The following is a 27,700-nucleotide window of genomic DNA, read 5'->3' as shown; positions in this document are numbered from 1 at the left end:
TTCCAGAATGAAACTTAGAATGACTGCCATTGATTTATGAATAAAAAGGATTAGTTTAGAGATTTATTTTTGCCGATTTTTCAAATTCAAGTACTGCCGATTTATCGGTTTTGACCCTCATAAGACCAGACTTGAGCCCTGTTTATCAGGGATAGCCTATGTAGGTCAGTGGTTAGAGAGCTCTGCCATTCCCTCCATTCCAAATGAATTTATAAAACATACTATTCAGCTTCTTGAAAAACCTTTTTGGAATGTTAATACAAACAACAGAAAAGAGATACAAGAGCTGTGGTAACAACAGGGATTTTACAAATCTTTGCCCAAGAGAGATACATTTCTACTCCTCCATCAATTGAGTGTCATTGTATTGAGAGAAAGAGTTAACACCTAAGGTTTTGAAAGTGTTTGTCCTCCACTTAAGCCCAATAGCGTCAAAGGATTTAATACAACCTGAAAAGGAAGCAAATTTATCAAGGATGTTGAAGAGAACTTGCAAAGATTCTAAATCCCCTTGTAAGAAACATGTGGTATCATCAGCCAGCAAATTAATTTTCTTTTCTATGTTGTCCACTTCATGTGGTATATAATTTGAAATGTGTCATTACTGGCCAATCTAACACCTTGGGACCAGTAGTTTTGACTACTTCCACTCAAAACATGTTGTATTTGTATACTGTCCCATATGATGTTTGGGTTTGCAGGAGATTGACAATGGATCAACAAAATCGGAGGCATTTCTCAAATAATAGCATGGTTTTATTTTGGTTTTCATTCATTGGTTCTTTCACTTTTTGTGTTAGTTTTCTTTCTCCTCGCTTCAAGTTGCCATGTATAGTTTTTTACTGGAAAATTCTTCCAATTGTAAGTCTTCTTTGGATTTAAAGATCTGCGATTTAATTCTTCTTCCATACACTGAATCGCCACAGGATCATACTCATAACCGAGTTTGTTTACAAATAATTCTGGCGTTCTGTAGAGGTATTTCAGATAACCAACACCAAAGATACATAAATAGCGTATATTTATACCGATGCACTTTGGACGGTGATTAAATTTGTGATGATGCTTCCATCTACGATACCTGACGTTACACTCATCAGAAGAATGTATGCTACCACCAGGAGCAAAAGGCAACCGGTTCAGAGATGGAGTGAAATATTCATCGGGCACATATGCGTCCCTCAACCAATACAAGAAATCTTTCCCAATTTGACTGTTGATGATGAAATTTATAAACTCACGAGTACCTGCAATGTAAGTATCACCCTTATATATAGTTATATTGTGAGGCGGCAACGTTTTCTTTGTATGTGTGTATATCGTATATTTAGTTCTATGTTCATGTTTTTTATAAATATAACCTTCGATGCAGTTGTGATTTTCATAAGCTTTTAATTGACGGACTAATTCTAGGTTAGTTTTCAAAGGGAAATCCTTTCCACATAAATTTATGACGTATTTCCACTGCACGGGATGTTTGAAAAGATCACGCATGCAGTGAAGGTCGGCTTTGAGTGCTGATATAGAACCCCACTCTACATTGGAGCGTTTGGAAGCCACAAAGACGTTGTCAAAGCACCCACAGAGACGACACATTGCTTGAAAGAACTCTGGTGAGGATTTGTAGTCGACATGGAGGCAGTAAACATTTTGTGGGTGGTATATGGCTCGCAGTAGACGTTCAACCTGCAAAAGTGAAAGACAAAACGAAAGTGACATAGTGCAATAGATTTCAGTTTACATGCACTAATCGTGCAAATCATGTTAAAGTTGTTATATTTGGCAGATGAGTAGTACTTATAAGTGCTGATTAATCTAGGCTATGAGCAGTACCTTCATTTTAGTAGAAAAAAGGTCATTGCACTTTGCAGAGAGGGTCAAATTCACAATTACTTAAACCTGTCCAAGCGCCATCGTGATCCTCTGGTATTAAACTCCGGTGAGCGATTGGTATTGGTATCTCATTGGCTAAAAACTAACCGCTGTCTCAGGGATGATTAATTCCAGAGGATGATTTAAGCACTTCCCACCACGCCACTGTGTCGACTTGCGGTTAGCACAGCTGTGGGAGTGAACATGACATCACTACTCGTACATTGCATTGACGAGCATGGTTAAATTTGAATCTGGACTGATATATTTACAATAAAAACGCATTCACAATGCTGGTCGATTTCACATTTTATGTTACCTACAGAAGGTGTGAATTATCCTTCATACATACATCACTTTAGATCTGAAATCGACCAAGTAATAATGACACACGCACAATTCTTAAACAACATCTTTTGCACAGAATTCAATGGGATTTGAAAAGTAAAGTGGCAGTTGAAACTCTGGTGATAACACGTTTGCAGTGCATGATGGGGCTTCCTTAAATCATCCTCTGGATTAATTCAGTGTAGTTGAGTTGTCTTTCAAAATATCCAGGCAAAATTCTATTGGTGAATGTCGGACAATAAAGCCTGTATTTACACTGTCTCTATAGAATTGAAAACGACTCGCATTCATGAAGCACATAGTTGCATTGAGATGAACTGTGTGACCCGACCGCTTGAAACCATTTCTGGTATTTTTTCTGGCTACATGTAGGCCTATGCTGGTGTATTTACTAGTAATATTCAAAGTATGATTATATCTCAAATCCTTGAATTTATTTCGTTACTTTTGGTATTTGTAAAAAATCGAATTTTCTTGAGCTGGTAACGTTAAAGAGGGTAATGAGCATACGCAGACCGTAAAAATGAGTCATTTCAGCTGATGAATGGCAGCGGCGCATGCGTATATGTTAGGGAAAGAAACGTATCTATTTATCTTACAGGTGGTATGCATACAGGTACAGGTGGTGTGTTATACTTAGCCTGAGCGCTTGACCTTTATCTCGAAACTATTAAACACGGCGGAACAAAATCGCCATGCGTGGTTGTTGAAGAACTAGTGGATCCGCCCTACTGTTATGGCAATTTCTGACACGACGATATTTGCGCACTATATAGCGGAAGTAATGTCCTACACCATGTACACTATTGGAAAAGCTGCATGCTGAATTTGTGTCATGGTCATGTTTTGTTATTTGTTTTAAAATTGTAATGGTGACTTTGTTGCAACGGCGACTTTAGTCTTATTTCACAATTTCAAATTCATTGTTTTGGTCTTCAACTGATCATCACGAACTCACTTTTTTCAACAAGGTCGTACGTATTATAAACCCAGCAAAATTAAAAAGTCTCCACTAGTTCCATCCCCATTTAATAGGAGTCTGATGAGTTTATGGCAAAATAACTTATATCATAATTTTCTACACACTTTCCTTCGAAGGTTGATACCAAATTTGATCAAAAGTTTAATCATCGGGAGCATAGCATCTACATCTACATCTGCTAGGATCCGTTGGAGCCGTTGTTTGGAAATTCGTGCAATTTTAAAAATGACAAATTACGAATTGACCACGCAAAAGCCAATGCATTGTATCAGCTTATTATGTGGCCTAAAGCAACCCTTACAGGGATCATTGTACACTTGCTTGTGCACAATTGAAAGAGCGGGGTTCCATTTTTGATTTGCATTTGGACATGCATGGGTAAACCTATAACCTGCCGGCCTATTCAGGCGACTTAATTCTTGACACTCACGCTAGCTTCGCTACGTGATACAATTCCCTATGTCATTTTTAAAATTGCATGAATTTCTAAACAGCGGTTCCTATGCGCACGATGATTAAACTTTTGATATCAAATTTGGTATCAACCTCGAAGAAAAGTGTATAGAAAATTATTATATGAAATATTTTGCCATAAACTCATCAGACTTTGATTAAATGGGGATGGAACTAGTGGAGACTTTTTATTTTGGCTGTGTTTAGATATGTTGCGAAACTGTACAGTGGCGTAGCAATTGGGCACTCCCTTTTATTTACCTGAGCAGCGTGATTGTAGACAACCATACTGTATGCAATGGGATAATCTGCTTCTTCCTTTGATAGCGGGTGTTCAATATACAGCCGTTCTTGTTTCAATCTGGAGCAATTATTAACCCACCTGAGTACCTGTGTGAATAATAGAAAAATAAATACAAAGAAACGATATTGTTAATTGAGGTGGGTTAGTATAAAAAATATTGACTATAGACGAATCCAATTTCACGCATCCCTACACCTCTATAGCAGCCATAGCTTTGGTCCCCGTAGTGTATATCCCACCTAAAATATGAAATGATGCGTCCTTGGCGGGGATTTTAAACTGCATTTCATCACCCGTGTTATACGTAGACAATAGAATGATGAAAGTTACGACACAATAAAACATAACATAGATTTTTAAGCGGCTTTAATCCACCCAATTGGGCAGTCACAACACCAGTTTGGTGCGACGGGGACCAATCGGATTGACTACCATAGCAATAGGTGAAAATAATTTTTAAATATATCGCGCTGCACTGGTACGATCACTCGGTACCTCTGCATTGACACATGTGATTGAGGTCACCACATAAAGATGTCGAAAGTTTATTGAATCGAACCTGCTGAGGAGAGTAAAAAACGCCCTCTAGCCGGGTCAGACCCAGAGGATGTTTAAAGGCATTGGCCACAACCCTTGTATGTCTGGCTTTTGTACACATGTGGTACAGTTGATCATACCTTGCATTGGGATTGTGTGCAAATATCTGGTGTATTCATCCTATTATTTAACATTCAAAACATCGAGACTTATGAATAAAATTAATGCAGTGGGACAATATGAATGTTTCCTGTAAGAAAATCAAATATCAGTCATAAGTCTCAACTATATATTAGCTCGTTGGCTGCAGTTTTAAAATTACCATTTTGTGTGTGTGGCAATGGGGACTTTGCCTTTAAAATTAGGTTATATTGCTCAAATTTCCCAATCATAGTGCATTGTAGGAATGCCTTTAAGCCTCCTCTGGGTCAGACCGGAGGGAAGTGGGTCAACTACTATGATCCCATCAGGCAGCAGTGATTTGTTTTTCCAAGAAAGTCTTTTAATTTGATAAGTGAATGCCGTTTTGCTAAAGTAATGTCGAAATTAGGACTTACTGTCAATAATACGAAGATAATGCATGACATGTATATGATATGAAATCAAGCACAGATCCTGGAAATAAAGTGAGCATTTGAAGTCACAAAATATGTGACACGTCACGTGATCTTGCATTATAGCGCCGTATTTGTCTGTGTATTTGCCATAATTAGATATAATGGTATTTGGCTCCCAGCATGAATTATTGATTGTATAAGTAGGTAAAGAAAATCACACAATATTGACTACGGGGTTAGAAGCTGTTAGATGGAAGCACCAATGAACCAAAAAATACGACTGTACTGTGGTCACACTAAGGTTGCAGTGAGCGTGGGCAGCCTGATGATTTTAAGATTGGCGGCTGTTACATATAAACTCAACCCAGAAAGTATCGAAACGATTATAGATGGTCAGATAAATCGGGAACTGAAATATATAGCAAAATTTTATTTAATGTATATAAAGGGCAGCTTTGTCCTGCGCATTTTGATACCTCTTTTGTTGCTCTACGATATCATTTGGTCGAGTTATGGGCGCTTTAGTGGCTTCAAGTCGGATTTTGAAAGTTGCACTTAGCTCATATTCAAACCAAATGCCTTCGTCGTGTACACACACCCCCACACACAAAATCAAGACAAGGGACACCGATGTGCTCTGTTTACTTAAGGTTAGCCGAAAGGTTTTTCATGCGCTTGATTTCAGAGGGCGTAAGTTCATAACAGAAACAGCCATGCAGAAAATGAACAAGCGTACCGGGAGGTATAAGCCTACTTTAATAATCATAATAGAATATCGATCCACGGTCAAGACATGAAACTTGGCTCTGCTCGTGCCCGGAGCTCGTGATGCGGCGGGGGGCACAAGCCGTTTTCGGCAATTTTCATGAGGATTTCATAAATTTTAAAATCGATTGGGGGCACTTCCTCTGGCCCCTATGCCCGCCCCATGAAGATACGTCACCGTCTAGAAAATGTGTTGATATTAAATTTATAGAGCCTTGATATCTTTGATGAAATAAATAAATAACATCAACAACAACATCACAAAGCAATTATTTGTAAATTGAATTTGGGAATATTCACCAAGACAGACTTAGCAGGCCTACAAATTTGTGAATTATATAAAGTGAAAAACAATCAATCACTGTAGTCAGCGAATCAATCAAATCACTGAAATAGGCCTATACAAAAACTAAAAAAGAAAGGAGCAAGAAAGAATAAAGAAATAGTGAATAAAAAAAGAAAGAAAGAAAAAAAAAATGAAAAAGAAAAGGAGAAAGAAAAGAGGGAAGAACAGAAGTAAAAATGAGAAAAGAGGAAAAAACCGAACTTTCAGCCACACGGGGACTCGAACCCACAAAAATTAATTATAATAGATTCAAAGTCCAACGCTCTATCCGCTCGGCCACACATCAGCTTACACAATTGATTGTCCTGGAAGGGGATATATAATTATAATTTGACGCAATGACGTGATTACAATTGCGTCCGCATACTGGCTCTTAGAATAAACACGCATGTCGGCGCTGAAATTTTGGACGAACCCGATGGAGAAAAACCTCGTTTTTTGCAAAACTAGCTTCAATTTGGAGTAAAAATCAAATGGAATAGCAATTGGCAGAATGTTGAGAAATAATGTAGGTATTCAGATGTCTAAATTAACGTCCCGTAATCAAGATATCGATAATTTCACAAACCAGCTTTTTCTCAAGCAAATTCTCCAAACTTTTCCCCCAAAACGGGCTTTTAAAATTTATTCGGTACTGTATTTGGTTCTTCCCCATGGCAACATTATTTCTTTGATCGATTTGTAGTACAATACGAAAAAGAAGAAAACAATCACTCGGCGTAGATTTATACGGGGCGCACATTTGAAAAAACGTCATGGAACGTGTTTTTGTTCTTGTGAACATGGTGCGTAAAAATGCTTTAAACGAAGGATTTTCAAACTTATTCTAAAAATTTGTATATAACACACGAAAAAATGTTAAGCTACATCTAATGCACCAACATTTCACTCGCTGCGAAATTTGATTACTGAGAAAACTCTGTTTTAGAGAACAACTTTATACGTCTTTTATACGTTTTTTATACGTTTCTTCGTGTAACCTTAACCATGAACTTTACTTTATTTTACTCATTCGACTTCCAACTTCAATACTTGCTACCCTTTACTTATGTCCGACTTATCTCATGAACTCTTTCTGCTGACATCTCAATACTTCAGTATATGCATGCCCACCATCACTGTCTATCACTGCCTGGATTCGTCGTCGTAAGATTTCTTATCTTTTGGCTTGAATAGGAGCTAAGTGCAACTTTCAAAAGCCGACTTGAAGCCACTCAAGCGCCCATAACTCGACCAAATGATATCGTAGAGCAACAAAAGAGGTATCAAAATACGCAGGAGAAAGCTGCGCTTTATATACATTACATGGAATGTATTGCCCTGCACTATAAGGCCTAACAAATTGTTTGATTGGCCGAACCCGACCGATCCTAGACTTTACTTCTTATTTTTTTGCACCTCCCCATCTCACACAAAATTAAAAACAAGATTAAAATTTTAAAAAAAGGCAAAAAGAATTTAAAAAGCTCCAAACCCTGTATCATACGCAATTTACAGCTTAAAACGTGTGTGTAAAAAAAATAAAAGAAAGAAAAAAATGCCCACCGACCTACCTATAATGTTACGCCAATCAAACAATTCTTTAGGCATAAGTAGCCTGCACTATAATGGTAGATGATGTCTCACTTAAGACAGACCATCACGATATGTTAATTAGGGTCAGGGGTTACGGTTATTAGGGTTAGTAACCCCTGACCCTAATTAACATATCGTGATGGTCTGTCTTAAATGAGACATTTACCGCAATCATAGATTGAATACAATACAGCTCTTTTCGAAGACACTAATCGTAGGCCTACAGATCACACCGACATCGCCTGGCTAATAATTATTTGGTGCAGCAGGGACATTAAAATGAATACACGGGATCGATACACGTGAATTGCTATGCACGATTTTGATATCAGACGAAAATCTTCGTATACTGGGTTAGAAAATGATGAATATCTCCCGTAAATGAATTTTTCTCAAGAAACCAGATGTGGTCTCATATACTTGAAAATACGTGTTGAACAGATATTATAGTCGTTAGCGTGCGCTTTGAAAATTGGCCGTGCGCTTTGAACTCAAAATTTGACCCGCAAAACTCAATTTTATATTGCGTTGGTCCATGGACTACAGCGCGCAGCAGGCTATATAGCGGCACTCACTCAAGTGGAGACAGTATAACCATTGACCGCAATGTCGTATACAAGCTTGCTCACACAGCGAGAAATCAATTACCCCGTCTTGTCAGTAGCCTTAGTCAGGTCACTTCGCTAATAATATGCATCTCATAAGGTCCGAATAAAATGGCCATCGGTGGCTGTGGATTCAACCTACCATGGCGATTTCTACTATGAAGATATCGGGGCGATGTCACTGTGCAGATGCAAGTGACACGTGACCCTCCCTACATGGATCATTTCCATAGAATTACGATCCAGGTCTGCATGCATATTGTTTGATAATTAATCCTGTTAGGTATGAAAACAAAACTCGACCGGCGGTTGACCACCGGTTCCGCCAGGTACCGTTCCGCTTCCATTGTTTCGAACAATAGAAACCGAACGGAACCGGCGGTCAACCTCCGGTCGAGTTTTGATTGTATCCCTTACATCACTACTTCTACATACTGTCGATATGATTTCCGAAAATGTTGTCAACATATTTTGCAACAGCTCTGTACAGGCGTCACAAAAGGATTGATCAGGTTAAATATAAGCTGTTAATCAAATTGCAAATTACCTAACCCAAAACTAACATTTGAATTGACCCAATGTATATTGAATTGAGTTGACCTACATACGACCGTACTCACTTCTTGAGTGCTGGGTACAGTCATCATCTTATTTGCATCCCTCCTTTGATTTAGCATTAATTCTGTCGATTTAATTACAGATTCGTTACCCGCAAATATTGCTGAACAGTTGACAGGATATATCTTGTGGTACTGTAGAATGTGTGCATCGTCAAAAATATCGGCGTTCTGCCCGCATTCAGCGCCTGATTTGGTAGAAATGGATATAAAAACCGATGAAAAATCGCGTTGATTGTTCCTTTTTAAATATACAGTGGCTTTTATATAATTGATATATCTACGATCTACGATCTACGGTTACAGTAACAGAGTTGTGAGTAAAAAAGTAACATTGTGACGTCATATGTCTAATTGTGGCACCACAGGGAGCACAATTATTGAAAAATGCTCCGATTTTGTTGAAAATGGTCCCATATTATTGGTCTTTCCATGATAAATCAGAAAAATAATAGTTTGTACGCTCATACTATGTAGGATGTTTCGTTACCTCAAAATCGACATTATCCATTGAGTCGCATTGAATTCTCTGAATCAATTTGACCTTGAGAAATTGTTACGTTACCTGGGGAAGAAAGTATCCAAGATAGTTAAAACTATTCTTTTTCTGATTTCTTGCAACAAGATTTGAGACCAGTTTCATCAAAATCACAGCAAGTTTCATTTTCGCCCACAGCGGGTGCAAAATTTGACCTAGGACGTCACAATTTTACTATTTTGCCCGTAACTCCATGAACGAACATCATGTAGGTCAAAGTATACTTTTTCTGGATCCTTATTACCAGATGTTCACGAAGGTGTGAGTTTTGAACATGTCTAAGTAATGGCTACCATTGAGGTGTAGGATTTCCAATTTCACGCATTCCTACACCTCAATGACAGCCATAGCTGGGTCCCCGTTGGCTCCATCTCACCTAAAATGTTTAATGATACGGCCTTGGAGGGTATTTTAAACTGCATTCTATCACCCGTGTTACACAAAAGAATCTAACATCGAATTTTAAGCGGCTTAAATCCACCGAATTCGGCAGTCACAACACCAGTTTGGTACTGCGGGGACCCAGTAATGGCCGACCAAATCTTGACCATGACTTGGCTCGTTGGATTCGTCTATAGGGCATTTTGCAACTTTGGAAATCCGACTCTTTACCATTAAAACTTTTCTCAACAAGATCGCAGAGCAAATACAAAATTCGCTGCATTCAGCGAGATTATTGAAATAAACAAGTCATGTTCAATAAAAGTTATCACTGAGTGAAGAAAATGTTTCTCTTATGCGTGTTTATTGGCTTTGCACTTTTGTACAGGGCCTGCTGCAACTTTTATAATCCGACCCTTTACCATCGCAATGCTTGTAACTTTTCTCAACAACTTCGCAGAACAATAAATGAGGCGGCAAAATTCGCAGTATAGAACATGCTGCATTCAGAGTTTATTTTTGCAATCATCGCAACATTTGCAAGTGTAACGATACTTTTTTGAGCAGTGTATTACAAAATATATAGGCATGCTTTGTGTGCTAGCCACAAAGTATGGCAAGCCACAACGGTCATAAATGCGAGTTTTATCCGCTTTGCCCGTCGAGAATCACGCTATACTGGTCGAAATTCACGCTATACTGGTCGAGATTCACGCTGTACTGGTCGAGATTCACGCTGTACTGGTCGAGTTTAACCACGCCGAACGTCGAGTTTCAGCACGCTATACTGGTCGAGTTTAACCACGCCGAACGTCGAGTGTCAGCACGCTATACTGGTTGAGATTCACCACGCCGAACGTCAGCACGCTATACTGGTCGAGTTTTACGCTTTACTGGTCGAGTTTCACAACGCCGAACGTCGAGTTTTTCTGACGTCGATCTAATAGTCACGAAAAAATACTACATGTATTATATAAACACAGCCAAATTAAAAAGTCGCCACTAGTTCCGTCCCCATTGAATCAGACTCTGACGAGTTTATGGCAAAATAATTTATATAATAATTTTCTATACACTTTGCTTCGAAGTTTGATACCAAATTATTTTGATATCAAAGGTTTAATCATCGTGAGCATAGGAACCGTTATTTTTTTGGTGTTTGCCTTAGTTTAGATTATTTATGTTAATGAAAGATAACACCAAAAAAAATAAGAAATTATTTCCAAACCGTGTTAAGTCTGCAACCATTTAATATGTTTCTCATTTTCAAGAATGCTGGTTAACAATATGCAGACTATTGTCTCATTTGGTAAACAAAGGCTCACACAGTATTGTTATCTTGCAGCTCCTTGCGTTTGCTTTATAATCGTTCACCCAACTGAAACTATAATACCAGCTCATTGCAATATCGCACAGGTAAAACAGAATGTAGTGTGGATTTAACCAGAGAAGATCTGATTTAACATAGTTGAGCTGTTTTCAATGAGTGTTATCTTGGTTTAATAGCTTTTAATGGGGTTTAAGTCCTGCAAAGGTCGTGGTGATTTCTACTGTAGAGATAACTGCATCATGAAGGGAAAGAACGAAGGTAAAATGACACAAAGCTCTCTCTTTCTTCAAATATGGATAGATGTAAATATAATTGAGTTTAATATACATGGTCAAAAGTTCTATAGCTCCAGTATTTACATTAAACAGCATTTTACATCAAACAGCATTATATCAAGGTTGTTGTTTTGATCGCAGTATTCACAAGTCTGCTGCAGCACGCATAGATGAAGTTGTGATAAATTTTCATGCAACTTTTCCCAAAAAATTTACTTCCAGAATCCAGATTTTAGTTTACCTTTTGATTTCACATTATATAGGATCAATGTTAGATCTCTTTAGCAATGCAAACGTGCTGTCAATATATTAAATATTAATTTGTTAATATATCGCATAAGACTGTTGTGACCAGACATTCACTTGAATGCTGTTACCGCTGGTATCGCTGTGAGCATGGTGAGTCTCTTGTACAAATACTATGCGTACAGTGGTGGTCACTCAACTATGTAGAGCGTGTAATATATAACTGTGCAAGAGAGTCGTTGTCATGGAAACTATAATAATATATAATCGTAGGTCTACTTGGCGGCCCGCCCCATGGGAAAATTCTATTATTTGTGTGTAGGTGGGCCGTCAAACACAATTATATTATTAAGCTTGATGATATTTATTTATATATTTATTACATTATTTACCCAGGGTTAAACCCGATCAGCAAAAATGCTGTTCTTACACGGGGCCCTGCAGCTGCAGAAATTAAACAGAAATTTAAAAGCACATATAAAAGTACATCAAAATTATTAACACATATCAAATCAAATCAACATGACAAAATAATATAGCATCAACGAGAGGAACAATTATTTGAAAAAAAAAATAAAAAAATAACATCTCTCTCTATTATATAAATACAATGTTAAATGCACATTAAAACACTAATAACATCATATTATAGCTTAAAATAATTGCAACGATAAAGTGAATTCCATCCTAATATTGGAAACATAACATTTGACGAGGTTTGGGAATTAACGCTCAAAATAATTCTAGCACATCGTTTTTGTAAGACATTGAGTTTGTGTACATCATTTTCATATCGACTAAACCATACACCACAGCAATAGTCAAAACAGGGTTGAATCAATGACTTGTACAAGATATTAAGGGCGAGTTTCCCGACAGGAGTCTTATTAAGCCGTAGTCTTAAGGTGGCCTTGAGGCTACTAAGCCTAGCCCGCTCTCGAAGCCCGAGTCTTAACTCTAGCCGGATTTCTTCAACGCAAATTCAACCTAGTCTTAGTGGCCTGGCAGGCTTAACGCTTGACAACCTCGTCCCTTTCAACCAGCGACTTAATTGTATAGGCTGTTGGAGGTATAGATGTACATAAGCTGTGGTCCTCACGGTTTTCCGTACTAACAAGGTTGCCGTCTCATTATCGCAATGTTCCTGGCGCAAAGACTAGCCTGGACCCGCGGTCTTGTGCTTGGGCTTAAATACCGTACACAAATTGATGCAAGAATATTGTGTCTGTTTTTGTGTCTTTTATGTATTATTTTATTTCCACTTGACCTTTTATGAGTCCAACTTGTATGAATGATAGGCCTACGTCTATATGCTTTATACTCGTGGTTTTTTCTTTGCATCCCAAAAAGGGTAAAACTGTTAAGCCTAATGGAAAGGAGCTGTGATTCCCCTAAAAAGGAAAGCAATCAACGTGCTATCTACTGCTGATATCAGTAGTCTTCTCAGATCTCACATGAAGTTACTGTTGGTACAATATTTATAATTATTTAAGTAGATATAGCAATATTATATGCATCTTATCCGTAAATTCAGTTTTAATACTGCATGCATTATTGTTTCGTGTCAAATATTTACTATATCTTTACCAATTTTGTCGTTCTTCTATTGTATTAAATTGATGTCCAACCTGGTATAATATAGGCACTCCAAAATAATATTGTAATAGGCCTACTTATGAAAAGTACGAGTATCAAACTATTAAGGCTTGGATAGGGACAGGTGGTAATATATAGGTCTTCATGATGATGATGATGATGATGATGATGGTGATGATGATGATGATGATGATGATGATGATGATGATGATGATGATGATGATGATGATGATTATGATCATGATGATCATGATGATCATGATGATGATGAAAGATTTAAAAACATATTATATTCGTTGCTAAAAATATCATCATTCATTTGGGGGTGGGGTGGGGAAAGCGGGGAAAACATAATAAATGAGGGCAGGCATCGTTCATGCTGTTTGGGTTTGTAAGGGGTGGAGTGGGTCTGAGGAGTTATGGGATCTGCTTGGAATGTGTCCCAGGAACACGTTGGCGTAGATTTCTTTTTGACATGGGGGGAGGTGGGTTTGAAAAAAAATGGTACAAATGCCATATTTAAGCTATTAAAGCTGGTGACATATAGGCCAATGGTACAAAAGTGGGATAAATGCAATTTATTTAACCTTAAAAATTGAGTTTTTAAGGTTTAAATGACCAAATATGAGGTTAATTAATAACTCTCAGAAGTAAGCCTAATTTACCAAGAGCTCCCCCGCTCCACCCCACCCCCCCTAGTTACGCGACTGCTTACTCATGTTAATTGAAAGACCGTCAAAATATGAAAGATACACTTTGCGTTACAATTTAAATAATTTGTAAATTGAAAAAGACCAAGGCTTACGACCTAAGACCTGCTCTGAGGCAGGGCCAAGAAAAGCCGCTGTAAGCCTGGTCTAACAGGCTTGCGTAGACTACGGCTACAGAAGACTGATTTCGAGAAATGCAAATTTTACTAAAGCCTGGGGCTAATCCTACAAGCCTGGCCCACGGGCTAACGAAGCCTCGAGGCTATGGTAGCCGTGCTTCGGGAAATACGTTTTCAGTTAAGCCTGGTCTTACGACCTCTTAAGCCTTGAGGCTAGACAAGCCAATTGCTAAGCCACCCGTCGAGAAATTCGCCCTAAGGGTGTTACTATCAAGAAATGTGCTCAGACGTCTTAAAAGATATTTTACAGAACAATTTCTGAATAACACAATTTACTTGCCTATGCCACAGTAATTCATCATCAATTACAACACTCTCTCTAGTTTCCAACCATTAACAATTACTGACTGAAAGAATCTTATTTGTATTGAGGAAAAGCTTGTTTTTATGCAGCCATTTAGTTATCGCCTCAAGATCCTCCGTAAACTTCTTTGACATATTAATGTTAACATCACTTTCATTGACATACAATGTAGTGTCATCAGCATACATAGAAATCTTTCCATGTTTTATTACTTTAGGCATATCATTGATAAAAATTATAAACAAAAGTGGACCGAGGATACTGCCTTGTGGAATACCTGTATTAATGGGTAATCGACACTCGTTGCATTCTGCCACTCAGATAGGATTTAAACCAATTGAGGGTGTTGTTTGATGCTCCAATATCGTGAAGTTTATTAATTAGGATATCATGATTCACGGTATCGAACGCCTTTCTTAAATCAATAAGGGCTGATTCTGTTGAATGCCCAGGACGAAAACCAGACTGGTGCTCATTAAGAATTTCATGCTGCGATATATAAAAATACACATGATTGTGAACGGCCTTCTCAATAATTTTACTGACAACAGGCAAGATAGATATAGGCCTGTAGTTGTTTGTGTCGTCAAGATCACCACCTTTGTGCAACGGAATAACTTTAGCGTCTTTCCAGGCAGATGGGAACACGCCTGTTGATAAAGAAAGGTTTAGAATGTATGTTAAACTCTCAATTATTGCAGGACGAGCTAACTTTAGAATTCTGCAGCTTAAGTCATCAAGACCAGTTGCCTTGGTTGCACTCATTTTACGAATTTCCTTATCAACAAAATCAGGTGATATATGAGTGGTGGCAAGTCAAGGATGGATCTGAACATAAAATTATCATTCTTTTTTATCATTATCATTTATACTAGCTTATACTCGTAGTTGTACTATTGAGACCATTAAGGGGATACTACACCCCTGCCTAATTTTAGGCCTATTTTTGCAATTTTCTCAAAAATTATAGCGCATTGGTGACAAGTAAGATATGTATATTATAGGGGCAAGGACTACAACTACTACACTGGAAATTTTGTTACAGCAAAGACAACAATTGTGGAGTTACAGTCAAAAATGAGGGAAAACCAATATTTGATCAATAAATCAATAACTACTTGCTTTGAGTTGCTGAATTTTCAGTACAGTAGTTGTAGTACTTGCCCCTATAATATACATATCTTACTTGTCATCAATGTGCTATAATTTTTGAGAAAAATGAAAAAAATAGGCACAAAATTGGGCAGGGGTGTAGTACACCCTTAATCAATTTAGTTGCAACATTTGCAAAATGCGTATTAAGACCATTTGATATATCATCATCAGATGTTAAAACATTACATTCAAACACGATGGAAGATGGTTTACAAGTTCTCTTTGATGGGAGGACTCTTTTAAGAGATTGCCAAAGTTTGCTCGAGTCATTACAATTTTGACTGATCAATTCTTTATAATACTCAGTCTTAGCAGATCTTATAAGACTAGTTACCTAATTGCGGGCAGTTTTGTATGCCTTCCAATCAGAACTGTTATTTGACTTAAATGCCTGTCGATGGAGAGAATCTCTCTTCCACATTTCTTTCTTAATCTCGGCACTTAACCATTTAGATGGAGAGGTCTTAACACGTTTAACCTTTTTAGGTAAATGATTATTTACAACATCGAACATGTCGAAAAACATATTTTATCCCACAATTTCAACGCATCATCAATATTATCATGTTTAGTAATATCAAACCATGGCTGTTTGTAAAGATCATTCACAAAAATTTGTTCATTGAAATCTTTGAAACAACAGTAATTAATTGACTTGTGGCCATTTTCTATAGGCCATGCTTTACGCACTGCATAAATCATACAATCACCGATGGAGGTTTGTATAACACCACTCTCATTATACAGTTCACTTTTTGAGGTAAAAAATAAATCGATGATTGTTCTACTCGTAGGTGTTACACGAGTTGGAATCGTAATTAATTGCTATAATTGAAACATGTTGCAAACAAATTTTAAGTCATTTAGTTTGTTTACAATTTACACAAATTGAAACATCACAATAGAAGTCACCAAGCAATGCGATTTCTTTATTCTTAACAGAATTCAAGACCTATATATAATCGTGTTTCGTGGCCATGGAAATTCGTAGGGCCTATAAAGGCGAGTTTCCCGACAGGAGTCTTATTAAGCCGTAGTCTTAAGGTGGCCTTGAGGCTACTAAGCCTAGCCCGCTCTCGAAGCCCGAGTCTTAACTCAAGCCGGATTTCTTCAACGCAAATTCAACCTAGTCTTAGTGGCCTTGCAGGCTTAACGCTTGACAACCTCGTCCCTTTCAACCAGCGACTTAATTGTATAGGCTGTTGGAGGTAGATGTACATAAGCTGTGGTCCTCACGGTTTACCGTACTAACAAGGTTGCCGTCTCATTATCGCAATGTTCCCGGCGCAAAGACTAGCCTGGACCCGCGGTCTTGTGCTTGGGCTTATACCGTACACAACTTGATGCAAGAATATTGTGTCTGTTTTTGTGTCTTTTATATTTCCACTTGACTTTTTATGAGTCCAACTTGTATGAATGATACGTCTATGCTTTATACTCGTGATTTTTTCTTTGCATCCCAAAAAGGGTAAAACTGTAAGCCTAATGGAAAGGAATCTGTGATTCCCCTAAAAAGGAAAGCAACTAACGTGCTATCTACTGCTGATATCAGTAGTCTTCTCAGATCTCACATGAAGTTATCTGTTGGTACAATATTTATAATTATTTAAGTAGAAGATATAGCAATATTATATGCATCATATCCGTAAATTCAGTTTTAATACTGCATGCATTATTGTTTCGTGTCAAATATTTACTATATCTTTACCAATTTTGTCCTTCTTCTATTGTATTAAATTGATGTCCAACCTGGTATAATATAGGCACTCCAAAATAATATTGTAATAGGCCTACTTATGAAAAGTACGAGTATCAAACTATTAAGGCTTGGATAGGGACAGGTGGTATCATATAGGTCTTCATGATGATGATGATGATGATGATGATGATGATGATGATGATGATGATGATGATGATTATCATCGGATCATGATGATGATGAAAGAATTTTTTTAAAAATTATATTCGTTGTTAAAAAAAATTATCATTCAAAATGAGTAGGTCTTATGATAGCAACAGCTAGGCCCCCTACTTAAAAAAATTCAACTAACTCAAATGAACACTAAAATAAAATGCTGAAATGTTCAACTAAATCAAACAATTACTTACCCACAGTGGCGTAATTAGACATTTTCATTTGGGTGTGGGGTGGGGGAAAACGGGGGAAAACATAATAAAATGAGGGGCAGGCATCGTTCATGCTGTTTGGGTTTGTATGGGGTGGAGTGGGTCTGAGGAGTTATGGGATTTGCTTGGAATGTGTCCCCGGAACATTGGCGTAGATTTCTTTTTGACAGGGGGGGAGGTGGGATTGAAAAAAAAAATTATGGTACAAATGCAATATTTAAGCTATTAAAGCTGGTGACATATAGGCCAATGGTACAAAAGTGGGATAAATGCAATTTATTTAACCTTAAAAATTGAGTTTTTAAGGTTGTTTTTAAGGTTAATATATCTATGAATATTCTCAATCATCCAGGTAGTTGAATAAAGTTAGATTAGGTTATAAATCTTTGCAACTGGACTTACTGTTTTTGTTGACTACAGTATCACGTCATATCTCTGACGCTTCATCAGGCCTAGTGATGTGAATTGGCTCTGTGTTATTGACCTGTGACGTCACGGTGGTAGGAGTGTCTTTATCCTCAAAAGTATGCTTGGCTGCTTTGAGGTGCGTGTAAACGGATGAATCGTTTAACCCTGTTGAGCTGGGGCGACGATGTTGGTACATCCGTTTATGGAGCGGTCGTTATTGTGCTCGACAAAGAACATAGGTGGTTCGTACACCACATTTCGCCAAAATACATTCTAGAAACGCTTGCTGTTAGAATAAGAAAAATTTTAATGCTAATTTATTGCACATTCTAGGGAAGCGTGGTTACCTTTTTAAAATAACCGAGTGAGAGGGTTTTCAAGAAAATATTTTTCCTGTCAAAACTGAAGCATCCTCTGTATAAAAGAAAATATGAATATTAACTGCACATCATATATAACGATTCGTGATACCCAATTGTGGCACATTTGATGTCGTTTAAGAAGCAGAGAATTTTATTTCAATTTTATATACGCCAAAATATTTTTTAATTGAGCAAAAATAAGGATAGAAAAAACGTTGAAAATCCTATGTGAATATTACATTAGACCCGGCAAAAGATTACTGTTTCGTTTTTATGGTAATCTAACCTTATATTTCCTGAAAAAAACATTTGGGGTCTAAAATGGATTTTTTATGCAATTGATAAAAACATCGAACGTGTATACAAGAAAATGGTAGGTTTTCCTCTATAGTATTTTACTGACCATGGAAATGTACTGAGACACAAGCACGTGTCAAAATCGATATAATGTATTGTCCATACAGACGCCCAGTTATCATGTTTATCATTGGATTTTTTTTTGTATAAAACACGCAGTTAACTTAATTGAGCGCTAAATACACATAAATGTTTTTAGGCAAATAAAATTCCAAAATATGGTACGTTTTCTGCCTTTGCTTGTCACGTGGTAAGCCTATGTTGAAGTTGCGATTATACCTTCAAATAAGTTTCAAATAAATTCCAAGAAGACAAGTGGTCGAGTGGTCTAAGGCGCTGGGTTCATAGTATATCCAAAGCAGTCCGCCGCCATGAGTTCGAACCCCGCCTCCGCCAAACTTTAATGAAGTAAAATTAAAATTAAAATTTTACTTTAAACAAATTTCATATTGGGGAAATGTGACTGGCAGAATTTATGTATGGCGTGGAGTGGTGTGGGTGGTTCGAAAGAGGGGTAATTAAAGGAAGCAATATATGTTCGCAGGGAGGAACCAACTTTGAATCGCGGAGGGGGACTACGCCACAACCTGTCTCACAGCTACGAACCAACGATCAGGAAAATTCCTCGGCGACTCCAGTGTGACGTCACTCCTACCACCGTCAATAACACAGAGCCAATTCACATCACTAGGCCTGACGTGATACTGTAGTCAACAAAAAACAGTAAGTCCAGTTGCAAAGATGTATAACCTAATCTAACTTTTTAAGGTTAAAATGACCAAATATGAGGTTAATTAATAACTCTCAGAACATGGAAATAGTAGCTCAGAAGTAGGCCTAATTTACCTTTTTTCATGGGGGGCAAGAGCTCCCCGCTTACCCCCAGTTACGCGACTGCTTACTCATGTTAATTGAAAGACCGTCAAAAATATGAAAGATAAATTTTGCGTTACAATTTAAATAATTTGTAAATTGAAATAGACCAAGGCTTACGACCTAAGACCTGCTCTGAGGCAGGGCCAAGAAAAGCCGCTGTAAGCTTGGTCTAACAGGCTTGCGTAGACTACGGCTACAGAAGACTGATTTCGAGAAATGCAAATTTTACTGAAGCCTGGGGCTAATCCTACAAGCCTGGCCCACGGGCTAACGAAGCCTCGAGGCTATGGTAGCCGTGCTTCGGGAAATACGTTTTCAGTTAAGCCTGGTCTTACGACCTCTTAAGCCTTGAGGCTAGACAAGCCAATTGCTAAGCCACCCGTCGAGAAATTCGCCCTTAATAGGCTTTCTCAACCAACAAGCTAAAGTAAGCCCCCGTCCGGTAGGACGAGGGGTTTCCGGAAATTGCGCAGCAAAAGCGGAGTTTATAAAGTTTTTCGAGGCTATATATAAGCTTTAATTTTTACCTTAGCCAAATAGCGTTTGGCTATAAGGTCCTTTTTCTGTCAGATTCTTTCTTCTATCAATCGTATGAGCCATCGTAACCATATGCCTTTGTCAATTTTGACCAGATTTGTTTACTAGGACCATTGACGGGTGTCACAAATGTCACGTGTCGCGCAAAGGTCATATCAAGGTCATTATGGCCAAAAACGTGCGTGACGTCACTTGCACACATGTATCGTCTATAGCCAGTGTCTAAAAGTTGTACACAAAATTGGGGTCAAAGGTCATTTAGGGTTATTTCCGGTATGTATCCAAATACCTTAAATCGGCCATCGTAGCCCTATGCTTTCTGTGTTGGTCATAGTTGGTCACTAGGACCATTGGGTGGTGCCACAAATGTCACGTGATCATTTCCGGTCAAAGGTCACCCACTTCCGGTCAATGGTCAACAACATAATTTTCACTAAAATTGACTATGACACCTCCCCCAGTCAAGTATAATTTACATTTGCGCTGGAATCACTGAATGGGACTTTAAATACGGGACCTATATATGGGCAGATGGAATCTTTTATTACCAGCTTTTGTTGTAACATTTATCAAGATAAGATAAGCCTAGGCCCTGGTATTCTGATCTATTTAAGGGGGTATAATACCATGATTTTCATAAGTATCCCTCTTCTTTTTTTTGTTGCAAATTTATGAAGTACATAAATATGTTCATCACCTCATGTCCTTATTTAAAAAAAATCTCTTCATAAAAAGTGCTTTTAAACCATTTTAGTAATAAATCATTTTGACCCCACACCACTCCACGCCACACAGTGTCGACACCCTGCATTGTAAATATAAACTTAATACTCCGTTGGTGAGCGACGGGCGATTGGTACCGAACGCAAGAAAAGGAGTCCTATGATCTAATTGGCTAGAAATCGATCGCTAGATCGCTCAGTGGTGAAGTACAAACTCAAAATGGAGAGATGTATTCAATTCGAATATTCAATGTACATTGTGTTCCTTTATATAATTGTAATTCTCAAACAGTTGAATATATCACAATTTTGATGAACGATTTCAAAATCGTTATGGGTAAAATGCAGTAAAATATATCCACAGCAAACAGCAATCCCCGCTAATTAGTGTATTGCATTTCCAGTTAGTGTATTGGAAACAAAACCTGGGTTTTACCTGACAACAAATCGAATTTTCTTGTAATGGCAATATCATATGGGGTACTGATCATGCGCAAATCGTAAAAACGTAGAATAGACAGTGGTAGGCTCTGTGGTATCTCATATCGTGTAAATGGTATGCTTAGCCTGAGTCGCTCGGGCGATATAGGGATGATGACGCTGTGCGCCATACATAAATTCTCCCAGCCACATTTCCCTAATATGAAATTAAAAAAGTGAAAAATTAAGTTTGGCAGACGGGGTTCGAACTCACGGCGCTCCGCTATCATGGATACTCTATGAGCCTAGCGCCTTAGACCGCTCGGCCACTTGTCTTGTTGGTATCCATTTTGAAACGTATTTGAACATATAATCGCAACTTCAACATAGGCCTACCACGTGACAAGCAAAGGCAGAAAACGTACCGTATTTTGGAATTTTATCTGCTTAAAAACAATAATGTGTATTAATAATGACAATAAATGGGCTAGGCTACATGGACAATACATTATATCGATTTTGACTCGCCGGCCACGTGCTCGTGTATAAATGTGGGTCAGTATAATAGTGGAGCCTACCATTTGTCTTTTTATACACGTTCGATGTTTTTTATCATTTGTATAAAAATCCACATTAGACCTCATTTTTTTTTTTCAGGAAATAAAAGAGTAGATTACCATAAAAACGAAACAGTAATCTTTGACGGGGTCTATTGTAATTTTTATATAGAATTTTCAACGTTTTTTCTATCCTTATTCTCGCTCAATTAAAAAATATTTTGGCGTATATAAAATTGAAATACAATTCTCTGCCTCTTAAACGACATCAAATGTGCCACAATTGGGTATCACGAATCGTTATATATGATGTGCAGTAAATATTCATATATGTGACGTGTCATGTCAAAAGGAGACACTTTTGGGCAGGTTATGAATTTTGAGGTTTTTACATATCTTAAATAAAGAGATATTTTGCTCCCAAACGCCGTTTTCCCCAATGAAATCGGACATTCCTAAATAAAAGATTAGATTACCATAAAAACGAAACAGTAATCTTTGACGGGGTCTATTGTAATTTTTATATAGAATTTTCAACGTTTTTTCTATCCTTATTCTCGCTCAATTAAAAAATATTTTGGCGTATATAAAATTGAAATACAATTCTCTGCCTCTTAAACCACATCAAATGTGCCACAATTGGGTATCACGAATCGTTATATATGATGTGCAGTAAATATTCATTATTCTTTTATACATAGGATGCTTCAATGTTGACACAAAAAATATTTCATTGAAAACCCTCTCACTCGGCTATTTAAAAAAGGTAACCACGCTTCCCTAGAATGTGCAATAACCCAGCGAACACAAAACGTTTTCGACATCATTCTCAAAAGGTTATAAAAGGTTGTCAGAAAACGTTTAAATTTCGGGTTATATAAAGGGTACATTAATGGTATAAAACGTTTTCATAACATTAAATAACATTTGTTGGTAATTTACTGCACAGCAAACACAAATGTTTTACAGAAAACATTTAAATGTCGGGTTATATGAAGGGTAAAATAACATTCCAAAAACATTTTTGAAAACTTGGTACAAATCATTCTAAACAGAATGTTATTTTGGGGTTGAAAAATATTTTGCAAAAATGTTTGCCCAAAATATTTACAATAACGTTTTTAAAATGTTTTCATGACCTTTATATAACCCGACATTTAAATGTTATTAAAACGTTTTGTAAAAAATATTTTAAGAACATTTTTGTGTTTGCTGGGTGCAAATATTTTAGCATAATGTTATTTAAGCGTTGACAAAATATTTGGCCAAAAATGTTTGCAAAAATAGTTTACAATGACATTTCAAAAATATTGTTGTAGTGTGTTTTCATACAAAACGTTTTTAAAACGATTTCATGACCTTTATATAACCCGACATTTTAATATTATTAAAACGTTTTTACTTAAACCAAAACCCAAAATATAACTTATTTAAAACGTTTTAAAAACGTTTTTGTGTTTGCTGGGAAATTAGCATTAAAAGTTTTCTTATTTTAGCAGCATTCCAGAAACACTTGGCGTTTGGCGAAAAGAGGAGTATTTTGACCCTATATATTTTTTTGTTTACTGTATCCTAGTAACTCCGATGTGTGTTTCATAACAAACCATCTATTCAAGTTATTAAGTAGAGTACATGAATAGAATACATTAAATCCTTTGTTATACTATATATAGAAATGTACTCAGCGATGCATGCTAAATAACACTGAATAAATTAAATAGGCTCTTCCACAATGGATGCACTAGCCAATTTAATAATATGTATACCTTTTATAATGTGTTGTTAGGAAAAGAGAGTTAAAAAAGCTATAGGTCATCATAGGTCAGGTTATAGGTCACTTGGTTCAGGTCAAATTTAGGCATCCATTTTGAATACATGTGATAGTCTGTGATATCATAATGAAGCATCAATTTTGATATTTTGTTTTTTACTGGATATATATTGAAAAGGTGTGAGGTGGATATACTAAAATACCTTGGTATGTATATAAATGGTGAGTACAATTTAGATTGCCTAGTTGAAATGGATTGGACAACCAAACATAAAATAGTTATCAAAATCACAGAAGTGAAGCTTACGAAAAACTACCTAATATGGTGGTATAGGTGACAAGAAATACAATTTTTTTAAACATTGCTGTAGTGTGGATGTGGTTGTGATAACCTGTTACCTATGGCTTAATTAAGTTTCAGTGAAATAATGTCGCAAGTTAAAAATACAAAATATAGCTCAACATTGAAAAAAGAAGCATTTTAACCAGTTCGTTTTTTGATAGATGAGGAGCACCAATTTCATGAAATCATAAAAGAAATCAGGAACCACTTATTCCCATTTTACATAGCAACACTATTTCTCTAATGTGTTAGCAACACATATCCAAAATTTTAACGAAATCCGTTGATAGTAAGTAAGCTTTCCAAAATGAAGTGAATTTAAAACATCAGTGATGTACCTTTAAAAGCATAGGCTACATTGATACCGATGCCACCAATAGAACGAGAAGATTTGCCCCTTCATTTTGCATACCACTTTAAATCCATTTTTCATGTTGATTCCAAAAATTTATAATTTTGAAATGTTTGAATTTTTGCAAATATTTTGAAATTTGTCGTCTGCAGTAGACAACCGCATGGGGAAAGTTGATAATATTAAAACTGTATATTAATAATATACTCACTCTCATCATAATAAAAATTCTTGGTGATTTCTACTTCTTTTGCTCTCATCCGATTCACAGGATTTACGCTGCTTTCATTAATAATCGCCTTACTTCCAGTTAAAACGTATATTCCTTGAAGTATCGAAACGGCCAAAATTGTTAAAATGCCGTAAAATAAGTGATTCACACGCAGCCTTCTAGGACTACACATGTTCATCATGTCGCCGCGCGAAACTGTTGTGTTGTTCATGTTGCACATTCATGTAACTCATTTCGCTTAGTCACTACCCAGCACGCGAGAAATGACATTATGTTGGGTATTATTGTTTGAAACTATTAAAGAACATTGAACTTATTTTCACATTTTGAATGTCAGTCATCGCGTTGACAAATTTACAGCCTTGATAATTGGCTGTGCAATAATATTAGCTAATATTATGAGCCCCCGAGGGCAACATTTTCAAACGGCTCGTTAAAAATCGCTTGCCCTCCTCTCGGTCCGTCAAAAACGATTTCCCCCCCCCCCCCCTTCTGGGCCTGCCAAAAAATCTTTACCCTCTTTGCACATGCCAAATTTTTGAGATCCCAATTTGCAAACCTTGGTCTTGCGAGCGCAGCGAGCAGGAAAATTTCCATTTAGGGTTTCTGTACTGATTTTAGAGCGTTTTATTTAAAAGGCGCCCCACATGAAAATCGCTTGCCCCCACCCCTCTCGGCTTGCCAAAATCGCCCCCCAATCAACGAGATTAACACAGAAAGAAGATTTGCTTTATATAATAGGCCTACATTATTCATTGGTAGAGATACAGCCTACTGCTGCCCATGTTGTGTAGCTATAGGGCCTACATGTACATCTGCCTAGCTTGTGTACGTGGCAATGAACTACCCTGAGCATGGTGGTTGAAGAGTTCAAGTTCAAGTGATATGCTGGTTTCATACTACCCTGCCGCTTGCCGCTGAGCGGCGTGGCGCACGCGTATTGCAGACAGACACAATCAAGGCTTGTCATTGGTTGAAACGCCTATGCCGCTTGCCGCAGCGGCAAGCGGCAGGAAAGTATGCTGGAGGCTTAAGGTATCTCAGGTATCAGGTACTGGGTTGCCGGTTTGTTTATCACTATACCTAAGGATACTACACCTAGGGCTCAACTTATTGCACAGCCCTTAAGTTGGTATCAGGCTTGTATCTGGACACGAAATAAGAATTCCCAATAAGCTCCAATAATTTCTTATTTCTTATTACACTTGGTGCTGATTTCATTGGGAGTGGCTTTTTTTTTCTCTCTTTTTTTCTTCAATTCTAGCTAATTCTGTTCTTTCTTTACTCTCAATTGAAACCAACACACTTTTTATACACTTAGCTTGACCAATTTGCTTGAACCTGGTCCCCGGGGCCTGATCCCCCTCCGCCCAGACTAACTGATTAAACATTAATTAATAGTCCCGGGTGGCTTTATATTTGTATTTGTTACAAATTTGACACCGTATGCAGTGTTTCAGATCAGCCTTTTCTACAAAGCCATTTTAAGGGTCTCGCAAATTTTATTTAGTTTACTTGCAGCGCAAAATTACTATTTTCGAAAATGTTATAATAATTAGGAGTAGGCCTAGTTCAGTAGGTCTGTATACTGGTATAGTCAATTCATTTCCTGTTTAGGCGCATAATTTCACATTTCATTTTTGCACATTGATCATCATGATAATGTTGGGACATTCACGCAGTCTACCGGTTGCTAGGAACATAATTTCGTAAAATTTCCAAACGACTGACGCCAAAATCTGTTGCTCCCCTTTCGGCCCGCAAAAATCGCTTGACCCCCCCTCTCGGACCGGCCAAAAATTATCCCCCCCCCCCCTGCACATGCCAAGTTTTGGGGATCCCAATTTGTAAACTGTTACACTAGGCAGCCATTCAATGATGCCAAAACCTTTATCATGTTTATGCGTTACGTAATTAAATCACCCAGTCAGATGTATTTCATGTATTTCACACCTGCCAAACACAAGTCACCCAATTTCGATAAATTTGGATGTTGAATGGCAACATGGTTGATTGGCAATATTTTCCAATATGTCAGCGCTCAAATCGGACACAATAGAACAATAAACCCTGCAGTGCGCTGGCTACTGCAACTTTTTTAATCCGACCCTTTACCATTGAAATGCTTGCCACTTTATTTTCTCAACAACATCGCAGAACAATAAATGAGGCGGCGAAATTCGCAGTATTAATGCTGCATTCAGTGAGTTTATTGATTTTCTCGATTCTCTTTTTTTTTTTCAATCATCGCGATATTGACAAGTGTAACGATACTTTTTTGAGCAGTGTATTACAAAATATGTAGGCATGCTCTGCGTGCTAGCCATAGAGGCTTCAACATAAAAAATCCAAGTTTTGAGATATTTTCTCAAAATATTAAGAGCTATCTTAAGAACCACTGAACCAATGCTAGGCTTGTTTGTACTCATTTAAATGCATTTTTCATGCTGATTCCAAATATGGTAATGGAAATTTACAACTTTTCAACAATTTTGAAACTTGTCGTCTGCAGTCGACACCCGCATTGAGAGTTAATTAATAATATTAAAACTGTATATTAAATTATTAATAATATACTCACTCTCATCATGATAAAAGTTCTTGGTGATTTCTACTTCTTTTGCTATCATCTGATTTATATTCTCGCTGCTTTCATGAATAAGCTCCTTAATTCCAGTTAAAACGTATATTTTTTCAAGTATCAAAACGGCCAAAATTGTTAAAATGCCATAAAATAAGTGATTCACACGCAGCCTTCTACACATGTACAAGTTCATCATGCCGCCGCGCGAAACTTTTGTGTTGTTCATTAGTCACTACCCAAATGACATTATATTGGGTATTTAGTGTTTGAAACTAAAGGATATTGCACTAATTTCCACATTTTGCCTTCGTAAGGAGCTGTGCAATAATTATGAGCGGGGGGGGGGGGGAATTTTCAAACGGCTCGCCAAGAATCGT

The 27,700-nt window shown here is 37.3% G+C and overlaps 1 protein-coding gene across 3 annotated transcripts; it reads right to left on the bottom strand.

The window, feature by feature from the left end:
* Window positions 1-29: 29 nt before the first annotated feature.
* On the bottom strand, window positions 30-27,545 carry LOC140165768 (N-acetyllactosaminide beta-1,6-N-acetylglucosaminyl-transferase-like). Of its 3 annotated transcripts, none has more exons than XM_072189092.1 (4): window positions 27,321-27,545; window positions 8,965-9,149; window positions 3,917-4,045; window positions 30-1,686 (listed from the first exon to the last, which is right to left on the bottom strand). In XM_072189092.1, the coding sequence occupies exons 1-4, from the start codon at window positions 27,517-27,519 to the stop codon at window positions 769-771; spliced, it is 1,431 nt and encodes a 476-aa protein (XP_072045193.1). In that variant the 5' UTR covers window positions 27,520-27,545; the 3' UTR covers window positions 30-768. The 3 variants fall into 3 exon arrangements, with proteins under 3 accessions (XP_072045193.1, XP_072045192.1, XP_072045194.1); XM_072189091.1 differs by lacking the exon at window positions 27,321-27,545 and adding an exon at window positions 24,719-24,947; XM_072189093.1 differs by lacking the exon at window positions 8,965-9,149.
* Window positions 27,546-27,700: the final 155 nt, after the last annotated feature.

Source organism: Amphiura filiformis, chromosome 12 (genome assembly GCF_039555335.1).
Source record: "Amphiura filiformis chromosome 12, Afil_fr2py, whole genome shotgun sequence".
NCBI classification, from domain to species: domain Eukaryota; kingdom Metazoa; phylum Echinodermata; class Ophiuroidea; order Amphilepidida; family Amphiuridae; genus Amphiura; species Amphiura filiformis.
This window is presented reverse-complemented; position numbering and strand designations above follow the sequence as displayed.

Bases quoted from the DNA above. Each gene is read 5' to 3' on its own strand.
- LOC140165768 (XM_072189091.1), bottom strand. From the start codon at position 24,920: ATGATGAACATGTGTAGTCCTAGAAGGCTGCGTGTGAATCACTTATTT. The intron at 4,046-8,964 runs GTGAGTACGGTC...TTATTCACACAG, and splicing joins CTGTACCCAGCACTCAAGAA to GTACTCAGGTGGGTTAATAA. The intron at 1,687-3,916 runs GTAAATAAAAGG...TCACTTTTGCAG, and splicing joins TCTACAATCACGCTGCTCAG to GTTGAACGTCTACTGCGAGC.